A 23,649-nucleotide genomic window follows, 5' to 3' on the forward strand; every position below is an offset into this window, starting at 1 on the left:
TCCATTCATCTATTCATGGACATTTGGATGGCTTCCATATCTTGGCTATTGTAAATCATGCTGTAGTGAACATAAGGGTGCATATATCTTTTTGAATTAATATGTTCATTTTCTTTGAGCAGTGGAATTATTTGATCATTGGGTGTTTCTATTTTTAATTTGTTGAGGAACCTCCATACTATTTTCCATAGTGGCTGTACCCAGTATAGATTCCCACCAATTGTGCCCAAAGGTCCCCTTTCATCCACATCCTCACCAACACGTGTTATTTCTTATCTTTTGATACTACCCATTCTAATTTGTGTGCGGTGATATCTCATTATGGTTTGATCTGCATTCCCCCGATAATTAGTGAGGTTGAGCATCATTTCAGGTGTCTTGGCCATCTGTATGTCCTCTTGGGAAACATATTCAGGTCCTCTGCCCATTTTTTAGACAGATTTCTGTTTGTTTGTCTTGAATTGTGTAAGTTATTTGTATATCATCAGTATTAATCCCTTACCAGATATATCATTTGCAAGTATCTTCTCTCATTCAGTAGGCTGCCTTTTTGTTTTGCTGATGGTTTCCTTCATTGTGCAAAAGCTTTTTATTTTGGTGTAGTCTGAATAAGTTAGTTAGTTAGTTGGTTTTGCTTTTTTTCTTTTCCCCCTGGCTGATGTCTGAGAGATTATTGCCTATGTTTTCTCTTAGTTTGGTCTCACATTTAGGTCTTTTTTTTTTTTTTAAGATTTTATTTATTTATTTGACAGACAGAGATCACAAGTAGGCAGAGAGGCAGGCAGAGAGAGAGACAGGAAGGGAAGCAGGCTCCCCGCTGAGCAGAGAGCCTGAAGCGGGGCTCGATCCCAGGACCCTGAGATCATGACCCGAGCCGAAGGCAGAGGCTTTAACCCACTGAGCCACCCAGGCGTCCCTCACATTTAGGTCTTAAATCCATTTTGAATGTATTTTTGTATATGGTTCAGCGAGTGGTCCAGTTTCATTCTTTCACATGTTGCTCTCCATTTTTCACAACATTTGTTGAAGAAATTATCATTTTCCCGTTTGGTGTTCTTGCCTCCTTTGTCATAGAATAATTGATCATGTAGACGTGGGTTTATTTCTTGACTCTCTATCCTGTTCCATTGTTCTGTGTGTCTGTTTTTGTGCCAGTACCATACTGTTCTGATTACTTCAGTTTTGTGGTCTATCTTAAAATCTGGGATTGTGATGCCTCCAGCTTTGTGCTTTCTCGGGAGTGCTTTTGCTATTTGGGGTGTCTTGTGGTTCCATACAAATTTTAGGATTATTTGTTCTATTTCTGAAAAAAATGCATTTGGTATTTTGATAGAGAGTCCATTGAATCTGTAGATGCCTTTGGGTAGTATGGACATTTTAACAAGATTAATTCTTCTAATCCATGAGCATGGTATGTTTTTTCATTTGTTTTCATCATCTTCAATTTCTTTCATCAACATCTTACAGTTTTCAAAGTATAAGTTTTTCACCTCCTTGATTAAATTTCTTCCTAGGTACTTTTTTGTGTGTAATTGTAAATGGGATTATTTTCTTCATTTCTCTTTATCCTATTTTGTTATTAGCATATAGAAATACAACATATTTCTATATATTAATATTGTACCCAGCAACTTTACTGATTTCATTTTTCAGTTCTAACAGTTTTTCGGTGGAGTCTTTAGGGTTTTCTATAGATAGTATCACGTCATCTGTAAATGGTGACAGGTTCACTTTTCCTTTCCAATTTGGATGCCTTTTATTTCTTTTTCTTGTCTCATTGCTGCAGCTAGAACTTCCAATACTATGTTGAATAAAAGCAGTGAGAGAGGAAATGCTAATCTTGTTCCTGATCTTAGACAAAAAGCTCTCAGGTTTTCCACAACTGGGTATGATGTTAGCTGTGGATTTTTCATATATAGCCTTGTTAAGTTGAAGCATGTTCCCTCTAAACCCACTTTGGTGGGAGTTTTTATCACGAATGGATGTTGAATTGTGTTCAGTGCTTTTACTGCACCTATTGAGATGATCCTGTAGTTTTATGCTTTCTCTTGTTAAAGTTACATATCACACTGATCTGCAAATATTAAATTATGCCTGCATTTCTGTAATAAATTCCACTTGATTATGGTGAATGATTCTTTTAGTGTATTGTTGAATTCAATTTGCTAATTTTTGTTGAGGATTTCTGCATTTACATTCATCATTGCTGGCTCAGTTGGTGGAGCATGTGACTTTTTTTTTTAAGATTTTATTTATTTATTTGACAGAGAGGGGTCACAAGTAGGCAGAGAGGCAGGCAGAGAGAGAGGGAGAAGCAGGCTCCCTGCTGAGCAGAGAGTCTGATGCGGGGCTCGATCCCAGGACCCTGAGATCATGACCTGAGCTGAAGGCGGAGACTTAACCCACTGAGCCACCCAGGAGCCCCAGCATTCAACTTTTAATCTCAGTTTTAAGTTCAAGCCCACGCTGGCTATAGAAATTACTTAAAAATAAAACCTTTAAAAAAAAAAAAGAGGGGGCTCCTGGGTGGCTCAGTGGGTTAAGCCTTTGCCTTCAGCTCAGGTCATGGTCTCAGGGTCCTGGGATCAAGCCCCGCATCAGGCTCTCTGCTCAGCAGGGAACCTGCTTCTCCCTCTCTCTCTGCCTGCCTCCCTGCCTACTTGTGATCTCTCTCTCTCTCTCTCTCTCTCTCTCTATTAAATAAAATCTTTAAAAAAAAAAAAAAAGAGGATATTGGCTGGGATGCTTGGTATCTCAGTCAGTTAAGTTTCCAATCTTGGTTTTGGCTCAGGTCGTGATCTTAGAGGTGGTAGGATTGAGCCCCACGTTGGGCTCTGTGTTTAGCAGGGAGTCAGCTTGAGGATTCACTCCCTCTGCCCCTCCCTCCACTCACATGTGCTTGTGCTCTCTCTTTCTCTCTCATAAATAAATAAATCTTTCCTTTTTTTTTTTTTTTTTTAAAGAATATTGGCTTGTAGTTTTCTTTTTCTGTAGTGTCTCTGTCTGGTTTGGGTATCATGTTAACGCTGGCCTTGTAGAATAAATTTGGAAATTTTCCTTCCTCTTTTATTTTTTGGAATAGTTTGAGAAGAACAGATATTAAGTCTTCTTTGAGTATTTGGTAGAATTCATCTATGAAGCCATCTGAGAGGGATTTTGTTTGTTGGGAGAGTTTTTCATTATTGCCTCAGTTTTGTTACTTATAATCAGTCTGTTGACATTTTCTCTTTCTTCCTGATTCATTTTTGGAAGAGTGTATGTTTCTAGGAATTTATCCATTTCTTCCACGTTGTCCAATTTGTCAGAATATAATTTCTCATAGTATTCTTTTATAACCCTTGTATTTCTGTGATGTCAGTTGTTATTTCTCCTCTTTGATTTCTGATTTTATTTATTTGCATCCTCTCTCTTTTTCTTGATGAGTCTAACTAAAGGCTTATCAATTTCATCATTTAAAACAACCAGCTCTTGATTAGAATAAATACTTTTTTTAAAAAAGATTTATTTATTTGACAGAGAGAGACACAGTGAGAGAGGGAACACAAGCAGGGGGAGTGGGAGAGAGAGAAGCAGTCTTCCCTGCTGAGCAGGGAGCCTGATGCGGGACTCAATCCCAGGACCCTGGGATCATTACCTGAGCTGAAAGCAGATGCTTAATGACTGAGCCATCCAGGCGCCCCGAAAATTAGTGCTTTTTTTTTTTTAAACCTTGATTCTCGGGGCGCCTGGGTGGCTCAGTGGGTTAAAGCCTCTGCCTTCGGCTCAGGTCGTGATCCCAGGATCCTGGGATCGAGCCCCAAGTCGGGCTCTCTGCTCGGCGGGGAGCCTGCTTCCCCCTCTCTCTGTCTGCCTCTCTGCCAACTTGTGATCTCTCTCTCTCTGTCAAATAAATAAATAAAATCTTTGAAAATAAACCTTGATTCTCATCTTCACACAAAGTTGCATATTTTTAACGGAACTCAAAAAAAAAAAGTAATATTGGTATTCTGGCACGTTGCTCTGTAAAAGCTGCTCTGAATATTTGTTGATTTCCCATTAGAGGCATAATTTAGAGAGAGGGATTTAATTAATTAGTGACAGGTATTTAATCTTCCCTGTACACACTTTTCATTTATGTTTGTTTTAGATTGTGGTGGGCTGTGAAGCTACTTCCTGTGGTGACCTTCATTCCGTAATGTTGGAGTACACTAAGGATGCAAGGTTTGTGAAATAATTTTGGAATAAATTTTTACATTCTTCCAAACTTGAATACAACTTCAGATGATTGTCTATTTTTAAAGCAACTACAGGGGAGCAACCTTTTATATTAAAAGTACAGTTTATGTTTATTTCACATGTACTCATTTCCTTTATATAAAACTTCCATGAATGTCTTATTTTCAGAAATTTCCTTCAAACTGAGGAAAATCATTTTCCTACTAGACTGGCTGCAAGCCAACAAATTTTTTTTGTCTTTTAAACTAAGTAAGATACTACGTTTGTCCTCAAAGTAGATTTCTCTTTTATTCATGTTGCTCATTTTCAACCAACCTTAATGAGAATTTAAATCAATACAAGATCTAAATATGCTGCAGCCAGAGTCACATGTCCTGAAGCCTAGTAAAAGTCTGACACACTGCAGTTACTTTATTGGGATGTTGAGAGCCCTGTCTCCCACCACCACTTTTGAAAATGAATAATGGAGAGTTAAGTTTGGGTAAACAGAGAGTTTTGTCAATCAACTGCAGGTATATTTCTGGTAATAATACCAGTGGGAGGAAGCCATTAGAATGCAGTAGCGGGCATGCTATTATTTTATTCTATTATCTGTGAATATATTCCTGTGCTTGTAAAGAGTTATATCTTATTTGAAATTATTTTCAGTTTTACTTTTCATTGTGTTTATAAATATATACAAGAAATAGAAAACTTACATAAAAATACCTCAATTTAACCCAACCCCAAAGGGTTACGTTGACATTAGTCAAGTCATCTATTTCCTCTTAAGAGTTGTCTACCATAACTTCTGTGGTTTCCACAGGTCTGATTCCTGGCAGCTCGTTCAGACCCAGTGCCTTCCTTCCTCTTCAAACAGCATCGGCTGCTCCCCCTTCCAGTTCCATGAAGCCACCATCTACAATTCTGTCAACAGCTCGAGCTGGAAAAGAATCACCATTCAGCTGCCTGACCATGTCTCCTCCAGGTAAATTGCATACGAAGGTAAACTTGGTGGGATTATCTGGCAATCTCTACAGAGCTCCTGCAGTGACATTCCATTACAGCTGTGGTACCCTCTCCCTCCTTTCACCAACCCATGTCCCCATATGGCAATGGCATGTCCCAAGAAGAAATAGGAAGACATAGGATCTTGTCTGTAAATGCTACAGATCTCAAATTTGCTTTGGATAAAATACCACAGCACAAGCCAAGCTCAATCACAGGCCCCAAATCACAGACACTCAAAGACCTGGAGTTGGTACCGTATCTGCTCGAGTGTTCTGTGATTCCCGAAGGCTGCACTCCTCATCCCATATACAGATACCCTCTGGGGTATGCAGGGCTGGTTTGATTACACGAAGCCACAGGCTAAATATGATAGAGTGCAATCTTCCTAGAGCAGCATTCACTTTACTCAAAAATTTGGAAAATGATATACCTCAATAAGAAAAAGGGACACAAATTGATTATGGAATAGAATAGGAAATTCACATCAAACCCTCAGGGAAGGTACAAGCTGCCAGAATGGCACTTTGGGAGATATCCCCAGAGTCTGAGGGGGTACATGTTCACTCACCATTGACTTGGGTGCTTCAAGGAGAAGCTTGGGGGCATCCTTTTCTCAGAAATAGTCCCCATTCCCAGGGCTGGAGGTGGGACACAGCCACAGGAAATAACAGGCTATTGAACCCTCCTGCTCTCTCTGGACTTCCAGTGCAACACAGTTCCGCTGGATCCAGAAGGGGGAAGAAACGGAGAAGCAAAGCTGGGCGATCGACCACGTGTACATCGGAGAGGCTTGCCCCCGGCTCTGCAGTGGGCACGGATACTGCACCACGGGCGCCGTCTGCATCTGTGATGAAAGTTTCCAAGGTCTGAATCCCAGGCTGTCACTTTTAATACAAAAGACCATGAGGTTCTCCTCACATCAACACGTATACAAAGACCATCAGGAGGGTTGGGGCACCTGGGGGAGTTCAGGTCATGGTACCAGGGTCCTGGGATCGAGTCCAGCATCAGGCTTCCTGCTCAGCAGAGAGCCTGCCATTCCACCTGCTTGTGCTCTGTCAAATAAATAAATAAATAAAATCTTTTTTAAAAAAAATTTAAAAAGCAAAAGGCCACGAAGAAAGAAAGAAAAACTCCAGCCCTGAGGGATTTGAGGTTGATGACACACCCTTTAATTACAGCGTTCTTTATCTTTGGAATGAAGTGCCAAGGATAATTTTCTGCCTTGTTCCTTAAAGTATTTTTTTAAATGCAGAATTCTGGGCCCTGCCTGGGCGGCTCAGTCAGTTAGGTGGCCAACTCTTGATTTTGGCTCAGATCATGATTCAGGGTCGTGAGATCGAGTCCTGTGTCAGGCTCCACGCTGCACGTAGAGCCCGTTTAAGATTCTCTCTCCCTCTCTCTCTGCCCCTCCCCCTGCTCATGCGCTCCTCTAAATGAATAAATAAATAAATAAAATCTTTTTTAAAATAATATAAAATACAGAATTCTATAGCACTTCATATTCCCCATCCTCCATTTAACTCCCTGCCTCAACCACTTCCCCCAGCACTTTATTTTCACTTCTGGGCCTCTTTCCTTCCTGTCCTGGCTGCCCATCCCTGGATACTTTGCCAGTATTCCTTCTTTCTTAGTCTCTCGAGTAGCAGCTGCCCTGTCCTCCCAAGATGTAGCTGATGATTCAAGATATTCTGTTTTCTAGGTCACTTTGTCTCTCTCTCTCTCACACACATGCACACAAACACACATACACACATGCAAAAAAAAAATACCTTTTTACTGCTTGGGCTTCTAGAAGCCTAGTATATGATTTGGGACTGAGTATCTACTCAACCCCTAACATCATAGGAAACTGTTCTCTTGGCCTGAGAGAAGGCCTGAAGTCTGCTTTCCTCTGATGCAGGGTTTCCAACAGGTTTCTGTTGTTACAGAGTCTACATAATCACCATTATATCCTCAGCGCCTAATACTTGGCATATAGCAATGCTCAGTGAATCCTTTTTGAATGAATTCTTATTTCCTTGTACTTTACTACTTACACAGTGTCCCCCTATTTATTCAGCAGTCATTTACGACTTATGATATCCCCATAAGTTAGCTGTGGTTAATATAATTATTCCCACTTGATAGGTAAAGAAACTGAGACTCAGGGAACTTAAGTGACTTGCCTAGGATGACATAGCTAGTCAGTGTCAGAAAGATGACCATTACTCGGTTGTTCTTTCCAGTCAACCTTGCTGTCTCTCATAACTGGGAGATTAATCCAAAGAGGAGCAAAATTATACAACTTCCCTAATGGGAAGTTTTTACAATGGAAAAATCCACAGATTTGACTTCTTGAGTAGAATATAGTTAGATTTCTTGGTTGATGCTATTTCCTGGCCTCCAAATGAAATGAGTATGATTAATGTACACGACTGCACATCTCTCATGTCAGAAATTACTTAGCCATGATCTCTTTCCTCTGGTCTCATTACCACTGAGACCACCTGTATCTGTCCACGTGTTAGCTGGACACCTTGAACTTTAGGCACATGAACAAATCAGATGTCTCACAAGGAGTCCCAGATGTCTGGAATTTGCCCTCTCCCCTCAACCCACAGAGCTAGAGCCATGACCTTTTGATATAGAACTATTATAGCTGTTTAGGGAAGTTGTGCTGTTCAATTCAAGGGCGAATGCAAACACATACACATTTGCTAATGTTCTATCTTAAATGCCAATATTTCAGCTAAGTGCTCTCATCCTTCCAGCCTATTCACTATTCATTTATTTATATCACCTTGTTATTGCATATCTTACATGTGCTAAGTATTGTGTTAGGCGCTAGAATCCAACAATGAATAAAATGCAGACTCTGCTCTCAAGACTCAAGTATAGAGCTGGAAGAACAAGAATATGACTTATCCTATTTCCTGCTGCAAAGGCATGCTGGGGAGAAGGAAATTAGGTTGGCTTTTCATGCCAGGGTGAGAGCTCTCCTGCAAGACCCATCATTGGTAAACTTGTAGGCCTGGCCAGATGCTGGGTATTTACATAGTCGATTCATGTGAGCAGTCAGTACATTAGCCCCTACACAGTGTAGCACACATTCACTCAGAGAAAGTGGGATTTTTTTCAAGAACATAAGCCAGGGGTGCCTGTGTGGCTCAGTGGGTTAAGCCTCTGCCTTCGGCTCAGGTCATGATCTTGGGGTCCTGGGATTGAGTCCTGTGTCGGGCTCTCTGCTGAGCAGGGAGCCTGTTTTCCCCCTTCTTTCTCTCTGCCTGCCTCTCTGTCTACTTGTGATCTCTCTGTGTCAAATAAATAAATAAAATCATTAAAATAAATAAGAAATAAAAATAAATATTAAAAAAAGCCGATAATTGCTCCAATACAAAGAAAACATTTATTTCTGGGAGTCTGTATCTGCCCAGTATGTTGTCGCTCTTATAATAACAAGAATGGATTAAGCCTAAAATCATCTTTAATGATGCCACTTCTTTTAGCTAACTTTTGCAATTATTCCCTTCCCTCTAGGTGACGATTGCTCTGTTTTCAGTCATGATCTTCCCAGCTATATCAAAGATAATTTTGAATCAGCAAGAGTCACTGAAGCAAACTGGGAGACCATCCAAGGTGGGGTGATAGGAAGTGGCTGTGGGCAGCTGGCACCCTACGCCCATGGAGACTCACTCTATTTTAATGGCTGTCAGATACGACAGGCGGCCACCAAGCCTCTGGATCTCACCCGAGCAAGGTAACCAAACTCCTGTGTTGTAGTTCAGACCCAGAACTGGCCACAAGACTGGTCACTTTCTGCTGTCTGTTAAATATAACCATGCATGTCACAGCATGCATGTCACAAAGCAGTGGAGACCTAAATGTCACTTGAATTTGGTAGGAGAAAGCAATGTATGTTTTCCCCACTCAGAGTTATGCTTTGCTTCAATTTATTGTAGAACTACCTTGTTTTTCTTCACGTATTCTGGCTGAGTGGTGGTGACATAGGCATAAGCCAGGAGAAGTGGCCAAAAATAAAAACTGATGTGAATCAAATCAATGTGCTGTATACCTTAAGCCTATACAATGTTTTATGTCAATCAGGTCTCAGTAAAGTTAAATAAATAACAAAAAAAATGTTAAATGGGCTGTAGATCACTCTATAGATAATTTCATGTTGACCATTTGCAAGTATGTAAATACAAATGTATCCATGGAGTAGATTTATAGTCAGGCAAACATATAACTATATTTAGCATACGTGGTTACAATAAACAGAAATGGAGGATAGATGGGAACTTTCAAAATTCACATGTTCTCAGAACTGCTTATTAATGGAGAGCAGAGTGGATGGGGACTGTGCAAATCGACCTGGGAAGTGACAGAGACAAAAGGATCCCAGGAAGGTTGGATTCCCTTCCCCACCTGCTCCTTCCCAGCTCTGCCACCTTATCCACGCAAACATGACTTTCTGTCTGTGTAATTCAGAAAAAGGATTCCAAGGGTCCACGAAGACTGCAAAGTGCTAACTAGAGAATTCCCTGACTACTGCATGGTGTTCCAGAGCTACGAGGACATTGAGAATCAGATGCTTGGTTAATAAAAATGTACACATAATTTACTCAAGGCTTTTGACTTTGGAAAACACTCGTGATGTATTTTCAGAAGCAGAAAGGCAAGTTTAGGGTCTTTCGGTGTGATAAACAATGAAAATACAATTAAGTCCTTTGTGGTAACCACAGAGGTGCCAGAAGTTACAGTCACCCATCCCATGTTTTCCTGCCAGAAAGGTGGACTTAATCTGGGGACAGCCTGATGTTTCCCTTGACCCCATATACAGCGACAAGTAGCTGCTTAACGAACAATTGCACACCATGTTGTGCAAGCAAGTTTGTTTTTATTAATTTACAAGTGTTAAGTTTGCTGCCTTATGTCACCAGCTCCTGTAAATGGCACCACTCTATTAATCACTAGGACTCTTATTAGAATAGATTTCCTGTGTTTAAAAACTGTATCTTCTAAGGGCAAGGATGCCCGTAAAGAGCAAAAAGACACTTCAAACGGAATCGCAGATACGGTCCAGAGCCTGCATATCCAACTCAGTTTTCCCTCCTTTCTGATCTCCAGACAGCCTCTCCTAAAATAGACCTGATGGTTTATCCTTGTGCAGATGCTGTTCAGCTTGGAGCTGTTTGGTTTAAAAAAAAAAAAAAAGTATGTAGCATAAATATTGTGGTTTTATTCCTGGTCCTCTCTAACTCCTCATGCCTATTTGGCCCATTTTACCTTCCAGAGAATAGAAGTAAAATTGTTTTCTTGGTGTAGAAAGCCCACCTTCTGAGATTATTTCTCATAGGTAGGAGGTAAAGGTTAATATAAATACATTAGTTTATTTACATGCCTTAGTCCTAAGACGGGATGCTTCCATTTCTACTCTCAGAGCTCAGAAATGATGGACTTTAGGATCAGGAAAGGTTTAAAAAAAAAAAAAAAAAAACTAGAACTCTTCTACTACTCCCTGACATGCATTTACCTGTATTTGCAGCAAAATCATGTTTGTTCTGCAAATTGGGAGCACATCCCAGACGGACAGCTGCAACAGCGACGTGAGCGGCCCGCACGCTGTGGACAAGGCAGTGCTGCTACAGTACAGCGTCAACAACGGCATCACGTGGCATGTCATCGCGCAGCACCAGCCCAAGGACTTCACACAGGCGCAGAGGGTGTCCTACAACGTGCCCCTGTAAGTGGCCCGATTGCCAGGAATCCGTGAGATGGAGCTCGAGCGTGAGGTTACTGTGCCGACCCCATCCAAGCAGGTGGCAGCAGAACCCTGACGAACCTAGATCCCCAGAGTTGTGTCGCTGCTCCCTGTGAGGCGCGGGGTGGGGGTGCAGGGCTCAAGAGGGAAGAGAACCTAACAACTAAATGCAGGGGTGCTTTTTGCTGATTTCCCTTTCTCTGGTGGGGATTTCTAGTCTTTTAGAGAAGAACGTTTTTAATTTTCTGGGTGCACTCTTCTGCAGGTTTTCTGAGGCTAGGCAATGGGGTTCCTTTGGTTGAGCACCGCACCCCCAGTTCTAGCTCAGCACCTCTCACGCAGAAGGCATGGCCCAGACATGGACCAAATTCAAAGCTTTTCCAGCTGCTGCTGGAGCGAGGAGAAGCCGGGAGGGAGAGGGAAACGGATTCCAGGTCCCTGAGTCGCCAATGAAATTCAATGCTGCTCAAAAGGGTACCGTGAACTAAGGGAATCCGAATTCATATGCTCAGTCATGTTGAGTTAGACGGACCTGTTACCTTCGAGGTCTGGAAATGGCATACCAGAAGTTTGTCTTCTAGCGGGTAACCTCTTTGTCCTTCTGTTACCCAGGGAGGCACGGATGAAAGGAGTTTTATTGCGCTGGTGGCAACCTCGCCACAACGGAACAGGTCATGATCAATGGGCTTTGGACCATGTGGAGGTCGTCCTGTGAGTATCTGATAGATAGCTCCCTTGTCCATTTCGGGAAGGTCTGATATTCTTTTGCTATGGCATGCTTCTTAATTCAGTAACAACCGTTCCTGATAAGAAGCCCCCAGGAGACTTTGGTCTTCGCCCTTTCCACAACTGCTATTTGTAGCTCGAGTCAACCTGAAGTAGGAAAGTCCCGAAACAATTTAATTGCCTTAGAAAACTTCAATAAGCAAAAGACGTATCTGCAGATTCGACCATATTAGTGAAATTGGGTGACACAAAAGTCTCGAGATAAATGGGAAACAATGTCCTTGTCACATCTGGGTTGCCTTATAAAATGGCATGATGTCCTGAACAGAGAAGGTGTCTATTTCTAGCTAAGGCGCCCAGTTACAAACACCTGTCTGAACCACAGATCCCAAGGCATTCTTCTGTGAAATGCCACAGTTGCCACCAGAGCAAGGAATTTGTGGTTTCCGAGTCCCCCTGACCAACCCCCGCACCAAGCATGTGGAAGGTGTTCCCCTGTGGTTTCTCCTGTATGATAAAGTTGGCACCACTCTCGCCTAGCCGGGTTAACTGTTCCACAGAGAGATGACTTGCTTTTTCTCTAACAATCTAGTTCCTGTAGAACTGGAATGCTTATGTCTCGACGGGTTCGGACTGATGGCTCCAAGTGGTTGGCAAGGAGAGGCGAATCTTCTCGGTAGATAGGTTCAAATGTTCATTCTGTTTACCAAACCGAAAATGAAATCAGTCCTTTGGCTGATTTCAGTCATTTTGAAAGCAAACTTAAATGATCGATTGGTAGGCAAACTACCAGATTTGTTTTCTTTCAATCATAGCCATGAGCTGAATTTTCCAGTCTTGAGTTAGCCCTCGTCTTAGTTTTCACTGAGGCACCTGCTTGCATGGCATCCATATCAACCCCCAAATCCAAGAACAACCTGGTCCCCACACAAGCCCCCACTGTGCGCTCTGCTGCTTTGGACAACTTGCTGGGCTCTGCCTCCACAAGACAAAGTTGAAGTTTAAAATAAAAGTCCACACTCATTTGGATCTTTATGAGGCTGAGTTTTACTGAGACACTGACTTCCTCAGAATACATGCTTCCAGGAGAATACCTGGGCTCTAAAATGAATACATATCTACATATGGTAAAGCCAGAAATGTGTCCAAATAGACCCAAAAACCAGCCCCAGAGCCTTTCTGTCCTAACTACTCGCCCTTCAGAGCAGCGCTTCTCAGTCTGATCCAATACCAGAATCACTTGGGAGCTTGGGGAAGGAAACATCCCGAAGATGATTTAAACTGATCCACAGTGGGACCTGAGCATCAGTCTTTGTTATAAAAGCACCTCGGGTGATTCTAATAAACTGGTTGAGAATCGGAGTTAGAGTCAGTAAACACTTTCTGTCTTTCACGTCTCTCGCCAAGTCAGTTTACATTAATGGGGCTTCCTGTGCCTGACAAAGCATTACCAACTCCTATGGAAACTTCAAAACCTGACAGTCCTCAAGAGAAGGCAGCTAATACACCCTGGGGTAGGCATAGCGTGGGTGCGAGTAGATAGTTCTTCTGCCACCCAGCCAAGCAATTTCAGTGATCAGTTTCAGATTTCAGAGGCTTATCATCACCGTAATACCCTTCCTTAGACAGAGTTAAAGAGCAAGGGGGCTCAGCTGTGCAAATATCTTGCCCTGGTATGAAACAACCCCTTTGCAACTTTGAAGCAGAACTCTGTTCTTTGTTCCCTGTTCAGGAATACCTGGTGCTGGTATTAATTTTTAGAAGCAGCCGCCAGCATCATGACATTACTGGAAGAATCAAGTTCAGATTCTCTAGAATCTATCCTATCAATCATAGCTATTGTTTCCCATATTTTTCTGGAGAAATAATCTGTATTTGTAAAGACTTCACTTTCAATCTATCTCCAGACTTTTAGTACTTTCAAGAATCTATCACTTACCAGGCACCTTTCTGCTCTTACTCTGCCCGATTCTCTCAGACTTTCAGGACACTGAAACATTTTGAGTGAGGAAAGAGCATCGTCACACATGAATACTTTCAGTGAATAATATAAAAATTATAGCTTCACACATATCACCATATAATTTTATTTTTATATAATACACATGTAATTTTAGAAGCAAATACTATCTCTTTAATGACATTTTTAAAACTTGTTAAAATTAAAGGAGTCACTTGGTTTTCTTTCTTTTTTGGGGGCGGGGAAAGAAATACCAATACAGAGAAATTATATTTTCAGAACTATCTTTGTGGTATTTTGCTCTTGTCTTAGGATTTAACATTTCTCCATATACCACTGTACCCTTTCAAAGTACTTCTTTTCAGAAGAGTCAAAACTTTTAAGGCATTTACTAATTAATATGCTGTTGAAGCTCTATAGAATAATTACTTCAAGTTATTCATTTGGTGAGCTTAAAATAAAAAAGAAAGGTCCAGAAGATTCAGAAAAATAAAACACAATAATTTTCCAGAGTGTCTTTCAACCAAATGAGGCACAAAGAAACTATCCAAGGTTCATTTCATGATTCACAAATATTACCAATTATAATTTTGCTACAGTGGATGTATATTTAGAAATAGAATACGCCCATATATCCCTAATAATTCAAAATATCCTCAAATTCACTATGCTTTTATCTGATAACATTTAGTTACATAAACTAGAATGGCTAACTCCTCAAGTGTGGATGGGAGAGGAGACTGGGATACAAATCAAAAGAGATACAAGCCCTCCCCTAAAAGATTACCACAAAGAAGGCTGCTAATATGTTTTTGCAACTAATGGTTGGAAAACCATTACATTTTTAGAACATATTTTCTTTTCTGAGTGCAGACTGGCCTTAATCTAGCTTTATTACCATAGTTTTGCTTCTGTGCATGTGCACTAAGGACACATGCTAAAAATCCCTAGAAAGAAAAATTGTGGTCACGCATGGTATCTTGAGTTTAACCTCACTACTGCCCATATTAACAAAGAAGAGAAAAGAGTTCGATGAGAACAAATTCAGCACTTTTGAATATATTTCGGGGTTTAGGAATGCATCCGAAATTGACAACATACATAATAAATGTGTAATCTAGCGGTGTAATTCTAACACGCTCCATGTGCAAGGATTTGTATTTCATAAATATGGATGTACGGAGTGACAGGCCCCACACCATGAAGATAAAAAGCACCATTTAGCATTTAACAAGCAAAGTTAGTTTATGCTTTATGCTTGTTTGAGAGTGAAATCTTTTCATTTTCCTGATGTTTTTCAATAAAACCTGCCCACGAAAAGCACTTTGTGACGATCGGCCCCCACTATTCTGGCGTAAGACAGATGGACTGGATTGACAGATGGGTTTCTTCCAGCCTCACTAGCTTACCAAAAAGCCTTATTCTGTGGTCTGAACGATGCAGTCTGACACAGTCACTGACAATCATGTCAGAAACCTAATTTCTCTGAATTCACTTGCTAGTATAGAACATTTTTCAGTAAATGTTTGTGAACACACTTGGGCAGACCCCTCACAAGATCCATGCTGGTGGGGTTCTTCTTAGGATAAAAGAAAATTTGGGGTTCTAATCTTTTCTGTTGGGCACTCATCCTTCTATCCTAAGAATCTCCCTCATCCAACTATGCATTTCATTCACACATCACATTTTTTTGTGTGTGTACGTGTTTAAGTCACAACCTGTCATGTGTATAATGAAGTGGGCCAATTTTTGCATGTGTACCTTGAAAGCAAATTGCTCAGTAAAGAGCCTTTGTGAATTGATTTACTAAGAATTGAATTTTTACCACATTTACTGGGAATGAAAACCAGTATGTTGCTAACTATGGTCTTAAACGCATCGATCAGATTTTAAAATATGAGTACCATCATGACCATCCCCTCATGCTATTCATTATCAAAATACTGTCATTTTTGGCACAAATGATTTCTAGAAATGAGCAGAGTACATTTGTTGCAAAGCATATTTATCCTTTATTAATTTGACTGTGTTATCTGATGTAGAGGACTTCTGCATTTTTTTAAAGCCCATTCCTTAATATATTCAGAAATAAGGATTTTCTAAAATGTGAATAATTGAAAAAAACAGATAGCAAAATTAATGTCAGTTATTAACTGCTACTTTCATATTTATGCTTTATATGCAACATTTATGCCAAATGTAGTACTAAGCTACATGTACCTTGACATATGGTTATGAGCAAATATTGCATGTTGCATTACATTAAAAAGTTAAATATATGTATATATTAGGTATCAAAGAATAAGAATTAACTTCTTTAATTTTTATTTTCAAAAGAGATGAAAAATCCTATATTGCATCTAAACCTGATCAGACTTTTATGACTAATCACAGTGCTGCATGCATTGAAAGGCATTTTTTAACTTGTGTTATATTTCATTATTTGCTGTCATTGGTTTTCCACTAGAGTAAGGTAAGTCCTCTTACTAATTCTGGGTAACCATAGACTAATAGTTTCATCAGTGTTACCTACGTTAACAGAAGTGTTGTCGAAGACCTTTGCAATTAAAAAGATATAGTGTGAAAACAAAGTTATATATGATACTGAGATATACTGGGACATTTGAAACCTATATCAAGTTAACTCAAGGTTCGGCAACCTTGTGGCGATTCTTTAATGTACATGCAAATACTGGGCACAACAACGTAGACAGAGCGCTAATCAGCCTTGCTTCATTGCGTGGCAAATTTGACTCTATGCCTGGGACTGTATTAGGTGCTTTTGAAGTGCTCATAGTTTATAAGCTTGTTTTGAAGGGAAATTAAAACTAGAAATCTGTGCCAAAGACCTAGGGGCTCTGATTAAATGTAATGTCTTTCAAAAGATCTATTGTGCTGGAGATGCATGAGGGTAACTTGACTTCTTTAATTCTATTCTAAATAAGTGAATTGGCAAAAAATAGTGGACTTTAAAATATTTGTGAGTTCTAGAGCCTATCCTTAGGTAAGATTTGCCCTCTTTAATATATAGTTGCATTTGTCCTCTAATGGAAATACTTTTAGACTTAGGAAAGAAGTTAAAATGATTTTCATTTATTAATCATCCGCATTTTATGCTAAAAGTTTCCATTTAGTCCTTACAACTCCCTGAGTACACGTTACCAGATATTCTCTTTCCCACTGAGCAGAGAAAATAAAAATGAAATCTTCAACATTTGTGGGATAACATGAGCCTACACTTATTTCTGTGAAGACTTCCTGAAAATGCATGGTCTTAAAAATGAAATATCGAGCATCCTCTGTGCAGGGGAGTTTCATTGATTAGTTTGAATGGCAGCTCCTCATCTGACCCTCACCAATATTTCTTTGGAAAATGTGACAGTCCCCTGAATTCTTATTTCTGCATTCATCTGAGGTGTTATTTATTGCATCATATGTTTTGGTAATAAGTAAATTAATTACATATCAGTAAAAATACCTACACTTCTATGAGCTCAAAATACTACTACCAAGTCTCTATCTTTCCCATTTCCATTAGAATCCATTCAAAATCAACTGGATTTTTTTTCATAATAATTAATGACCTAAGATAGTGGCTTTAGTGAGTAACAGTTCAAAAGAGCACAGTCATTCTTGAAAATTCTTGGAATATCCACATTTCCCATGAAGAAAAGAAGAAGTATCTTATATTTCCATATCATCTAAGTCCCTAAACTCACTCAGCGATAATGGACATTTAAGTTAGCATTTCCAAGATGCCACTGGTGTTCATTCTCCCTTCTTTCAAGGACTATCAATAGGAGAATTTAAAAATGGACCGAGTTCTATGCACAGCCAGAGCAAGTCGACAGGTCAAGGAGTGTAGTTGATATGCCTTGGGATAAACATTACCTACCTGCATTGGACTTAAAATAAAAAATTACTTTCCCCTGTAACTGCGCTGGAAAAACAAATCTTAATTCCATCACACCTGTTACTAGTTTGGTTATAGGGTTTTCTATAACTATATATCTACATTGTATCAGGGACAAAAACAGGCTCCACAAAAAAAATAAATAAGTAAACATGAGCTATTTCAGCTTGTTTAAGATTGCCCAGTCCTATAAGTTAGACATTGCAGAAGCCACAATTCCTGTTTAATGACCACATCAGTTTATTAAATGGCCTAAGAGGCGGACAGTTTCCGCCTCTTTCCCACAGTGCTTGATTTTAAAACCTTTTGAACTGGAGAAACCTGCTTCTTTAGATTCCGACCTAACAGACTCCAGAAATACTTATATTTTACATATGAAAGTACTAGTTAGTTTCAAAAATGCTTTGAAAATGTGACCATTTTTAATGTGACTAGAGAAACACGAGGCATCTATAGCAAACACACCTGTGCATCAGCATTTGCAGGGATCCAAAGATATGCTGCTGATATTTAAATGTATTCAAAATTAAAAGGTATCCAATGAATCAAAATGCCTTCTAAATGAGACATAAGCTTCCATGCTGGACTGTCAAGATCTATAACCCGTTAATATTTATTTTCTTATATATAATGATGGAGGATAATGAGTCAATCGTTCTATTAGAGAAGTTGATTTAAAACCATTAAACACACACATCACTTTTTGTTAAAAATTGAATGTTCCTTTGTTCCCATGTACTGAGGTCACCTTCATGTCAATTTAGGTTGCATTGGGATAACTAAATATCTTGAGTGTTATGAGTTTTTTTTCTATGTAAACTATTTTAACTATTTTAAATTCTCTTTGAGTACCTTATATCTTTAAACGTGTTTTCAACAGAATAATTTTCATTGCTTTAACTTTGCAATTATTCTTTATAGTTAAAGAGTAATGATTTACAACAGGAGTCCAATCAGTAAGTCACCAAAAGTTCAACAGACATGCCTTGACCACCCACGGGTGAGGCAGGAGGCTCCTATGGTGTGGGGGTGGGGGGAGTGGGGGACAAGCCACTCCCCCAAAAGAACACAGTTGATTTCCAGCCAAAGCAGAAGATAAGCACTATGAGGGTTGAAAGTTGGGGGGAAATCCCTTCAGCGAGTAATACATAAAAGGTGATACTTGGGGAAAAAATGTAGAAATTTAAGAAGTGATGTAAGGGGTTGACCAGTGAGACAGATGGAAAAGGTTCCGGATGAGTTTGAATAAGGGGTCTGTATGGGAATGTAGTAGAAGAAAGGATTTGACAAACAGAGTAAGATGAAATCCTAGAGAACTTGAAGTATCTGGCTAAGTTGGCTTAGATGTGGCTCCATGGACAAAAAGACTGTGAGTGGCTTGTTACCAAGGTAAAGCCAGCATTTGAGGGAATGTTCACTGAGACTGGTGTGCCAAATGCGCCCTATGGGTGTGGGAAGACATGCACACGCGTGCATACCATCGTGTGTTCGGTGATACATTCTCAGGATCTCATGGTCTCTTTGCAGCAGTGTTTTTTTTCCATAAGGAGAGAAAATGAGGTGGCTAGTTTAGGGGGGCACTATAATAACGCAGGAAAGGGCTACAAAGTGACCTACCATGCTGGGAGGAAGATGGCTAGTGCCAGTCCCAGCATTTTGTGATGAAAGAGGTAACAGGATTCTTTCTCCTAATACTTGATTCCTTCAAGACTAATTAGTTCAAGACTAAAAGGTCATTGCTCTTCTTTTGTACCTAAGCAGCAGTTAGTACTTGCAGCTGATGGTAAATAGTGGATAAATTCATTTCATCTTCAACTATGAGATTAAAACCAGTGACTTTTTTGATACATGTAACACTGTCGTATCAGGGGAGAAAGAATGGGGAGTAAAGCAACTGAAGATAAATCTTCTAGCTGCCATTCTATAGTTCCCAGCATCTTTTTTTTTTTAAGATCTTATTTATTTATTTGACAGAGTCACAGCGAGAGAGGGAACACAAGCAGGGGGAGGGGCAGAGGGAGAAACAGGTTTCCCGCAGAGCAGGGACCCTGATGCGGCCTCGATCTCAGGCTCCTGGGATCATGCCCTGAATGGAAGGTAACACCTAACCACTGAGCCACCCAGGCGCCCCAGTTCCCAGCATCTTTTTTTAAAAGATTTTACTTACTTGTTTGAGAGAGACAGTGAGCAAGAGAGAGAAAGAGAGAGAGAGAGCACAAGCCTGGGGTGGGGGCGAAGACTGAGGGAGGGAGAAGCAGTCTCCCCGCTGAGCAGGGAGCCAGATGTGGGGCTCCATCCCTCGACCCTGGGATCATGACCTGAGCCTAAAGCAGATGCTTAACTAACTGAGCCACTCAGGTGTCCTGTTTCTTGCACTTTGATAAAATAGAAAACTAGAGTAGAATGTTATTAGCACTTCATTTTATTTTAAAAAATAGATCACTGTGAGTCTCTTTTTATCAGGTTTTCAGTAGAGATGCTGTTGCTTTTTGATTAAGCATATCTGATGACATTCACTTTATGTGAATCATGTCATTTTTTATGTCATTTTCCTTTGAGACATTTTATTATAAATTTTCTAATGCTCAAACTATAAAACCCTCATTTTAAAGGTTTTTGTATATTACAAATGTTAGTATAATATGTTTAAATATAATACCTAGTATAATATACTAGGTAAAACAGTACCATTTGACACCTTGCCTGATATATTGATCATTAATAACCCAGAATATGCTGCTCAGTGCAAAAATCACCCATTGCCTCCTCTTTATCCTCTTTATCCTAACTCAAGTTCATGTCATATTGACCTTCACAGTGGAATCACAGCACATGACATCATCCCACTCCAGAAGCATTTTATGTTTCCATGAAATTAAGGAGGAAAAAACTCTGTGTCCAGACAGCACTGAAGAGACTCAGTGAATTTGAAAAATATTGATAGGCTCACATTTCAAAACCACATTTTAATGCCACATAGAGATATGTTGTCACTCAAGCCAGTGTGTGAAAGGAGTGAGGTTCTTTTCAGTGATGTCGATATGATCCTTTGTGAGGTGTATTTTCCATACCAAAACTTTTAATAGCTTTCTCTACCAATATTGCGCAGTTTCTGACAGACTCTTAAAATCCATTTTCAGTATTTTTATCAGCTTCACGTATAGTATGAATGTATGCATGTATGTATGTATGTATGTGGAGGAAATATATACACACATGCACAATTATACAATTACGCTTTCTTAGTATATTACGATCTTTTTTCCAATGGAGTGTCTTTTTCATAAGACTATGTTTCTAGACCCCAAAGGCTTACTGTTTATGGACGGCCATGAGAAAAACTTACTTTATTTTGCACCTGAGTCTGATGAAATAGGAAGGTCAAGCTGATTCAGCTAACAACTTAGTTTTTGCTTTTTAAGCTTTGACTGAGATAGTTTGCTAAAGTTATGTTTCCTACTTGTTAAAGATGTGTCAAATAAGGTGATGGGTACAGCACCCACTTCCTCTCAAATGAAATCTGTCCAAGTGTTCAGAAAAAGGTCACAAATAAAATTCAAAAAGCCAAAACAATTTCAATCCACTTTCACTGTGAATCAAAATAAGTTACCTTTTTTTTTTCCTCCTGATTTGGAGCTCACTAATGAAAAGAAGGGGATTTCTTCAAAGCCAAAGGCAGTGAATACAGGTGTCAACCTTTAATTATCCTGTCCTGGGGTAGCACTGCCAGCATGACCTATTAACAGTGACAATTTTCAGACAAATAGCAGGGTAACTTAGAACATAGACTAGATTGTGCTTTCCATGGTGGGACTTACATGCTCTTTCTCTTTTGCCTCCCTGCCTCTATCCTTTCCGATTTGAACAGCACTCGCAAACAAAATTACATGATGAATTTTTCACGACAACATGGGCTCAGGCACTTCTACAACAGAAGACGAAGGTCACTTAGACGATACCCATGAAGAATCAAAACATTTATTTTTCCTTCCGACATGTGATGTGTTGCTTCCTGTTCTTTTAAATCGCGCACCGCATCTGATATCAGGAAAATTCTTGTGAAGGACTGGGTGACTAACTGAAAGCCCTTCTCACGACCGAGTGTACACCACTTTCCCACACTGTGAACTAATGACAAGTGACTTATTTTCTCATAAGTAAATGTCTTCATGTTGCTGTGTCCGTGAAAATTGTGATCTGTTGTAATATCAGTTACAGTGGCAGTATTAAAAATAAGAGATAGTTTAACAGAAAAAAAAGTTTAAGCACAAAAATTTAAGAGATTTTTATGTTTAAAATGGCATTTAGTACAGAATTTAACATTCTTGGTCACAAAGCTATTTAAGTGGACTGTATTTCAGCTCTTTATCATGTTTTCTATGATTAAATTATCATCGTTTGTTCCTTTATGTATTCTCTTCTACAGTATAACACATTGACACTGTATTTACTTGTTATGTTGCAATATTTTGCTGCTGAATTTCGGGCTACTTATATTCTGCAGAAAATTCGTTGAGATACCTACTCAAGAAGATAGTTGTAAAGATATTGTATCTCCTTTAATCTACTCCTTAAAATGTATGTTGGTTTAGCGTTGTTTTGTGGATAAGAAAAAATGCTTGACCTTGAAATATTTTCTACTTAAAAATTGTGGATGAAAACCCTATTTCCCACAAAGTTCCCAGCTCCTTGTCTAAAGGTTCTTTTAAAGTGTTCTGTGGCTGATTTACTAACAGTAACTGCCATTTCGTGTCTGTGGTAACAGAGTGATTTGTAAAACAGTGGATGTTCTCATTGTGTTCTCTTCGTGGATTGTTTTTCCTGCGGGTCATACGCATACCTTCTGATGAAGCTGTACCAACACCAGCAACATTATAATGGCCCCGTTAGCCCTGAACTCTCTATTAACCTAACTGAAAGGTTGTCTTCTAGGGTGAGCCAAGCTAAAAGCCCATGCTTAAATAAAAATTATGTCCATAAGCCACCTGAGGCTCATTTGTCTTTATTCATTTTTTTTTTATTTAATTAAATTTTGTGTAGGATTTGTAAGCCAGATCAGTTTTTTGGAAAGAACAGTAGTATCTCATATATTTTCTGGGGTTTTGTTTCATCATTGTTAGTAACTATTAGGAAGCTACACTTTCAACTGAGCTGTATTTCTCTTATTCAGCTTTTCCTATTAATCATTCTCATTACACCAAGAACAGCCAACAGAGAATTCTGAAAATTACTGAATTTCTGAGAATTTTGTTAGCTGCTAACATACCTGATCATAATAAGCACTTGTGCATTCATTCAGCAAAGGTTTGTTGATTGCTTGCTATGTGACAGGCACTGTGTTATGTGTTGACAATAAAAATGGTAATTGAGTCATTTTTCCTGCTTCTAATGTCTACACAATAAAAAGTATGTGGGTAGTGTGGAATGTATTGATTTCTCAGGGGATCAAAAAAAATATCTGGGTAACAGTGTAATAGATGGCAGTAGTATTTTTCATTGAACAGGGAAATGATGAAGGATGATCCCTCTGAGAAGTCTAGCTAAACTATATTTTGAGCCTGGTATCAAATCCTTTGTGAATCATTGCTTTGGAGATACAAGACCTTCTTTTCTCTGCCTAATTTAACATATGATATTTTTTATAATTAAATGCGGTATTTGGCCCAAGAATGTTTATAACTATTGTATATTAGTTGTTGATTCTTTTTTTAAAACATTTTTTTTATTTATTTTCAGCATAACAGTATTCATTGTTTTTGTACCACACCCAGTGCTCCATGCAATCCATGCCCTCTCCAATACCCACCACCTGGTTACCCCAACCTCCCACCCCCCCCACCTCTTCAAACCCTTCAGATTGTTTTTCAGAGTCCATAGTCTCTCATTGTTCACCTCCCCTTCCAATTTCCCCCAACTCCCTTCTCCTAACTCCCCATGTCCTCCATGCTATTTGTTATGCTCCACAAATAAGTGAAACCATATGATAATTGACTCTCTCTGCTTGACTTATTTCACTCAGCATAATCTCTTCCAGTTCCGTCCATGTTGGTACAAAAGTTGGGTATTCATCCTTTCTGATGGAGGCATAATACTCCATAGTGA

General features: G+C 39.4%; 1 protein-coding gene across 2 annotated transcripts in view; it reads left to right on the forward strand.

The window, feature by feature from the left end:
- LOC111155225 (reelin) overlaps positions 1 to 22,525 on the forward strand; it is a 505,959-nt gene extending 483,434 nt beyond the window's left edge. Inside the window, exons 58-65 of one of the 2 annotated variants that reach the window (XM_022515343.1) lie at positions 4,127 to 4,200; positions 5,021 to 5,182; positions 5,912 to 6,069; positions 8,725 to 8,944; positions 10,733 to 10,930; positions 11,561 to 11,659; positions 16,102 to 16,107; positions 21,416 to 22,525. In XM_022515343.1, the coding sequence (XP_022371051.1) occupies positions 4,127 to 4,200; positions 5,021 to 5,182; positions 5,912 to 6,069; positions 8,725 to 8,944; positions 10,733 to 10,930; positions 11,561 to 11,659; positions 16,102 to 16,107; positions 21,416 to 21,512 (1,014 nt within the window). In that variant the 3' untranslated portion in view covers positions 21,513 to 22,525. The remainder of the gene's footprint in view (positions 1 to 4,126; positions 4,201 to 5,020; positions 5,183 to 5,911; positions 6,070 to 8,724; positions 8,945 to 10,732; positions 10,931 to 11,560; positions 11,660 to 16,101; positions 16,108 to 21,415) is intronic. The other variant, XM_022515345.1, reaches the window with a different exon arrangement.
- Positions 22,526 to 23,649: the final 1,124 nt, after the last annotated feature.

Source organism: Enhydra lutris, unplaced genomic scaffold (assembly GCF_002288905.1).
Source record: "Enhydra lutris kenyoni isolate GAN:26980312 unplaced genomic scaffold, ASM228890v2 scaffoldscaffold40, whole genome shotgun sequence".
NCBI classification, from domain to species: Eukaryota; Metazoa; Chordata; class Mammalia; order Carnivora; family Mustelidae; genus Enhydra; species Enhydra lutris.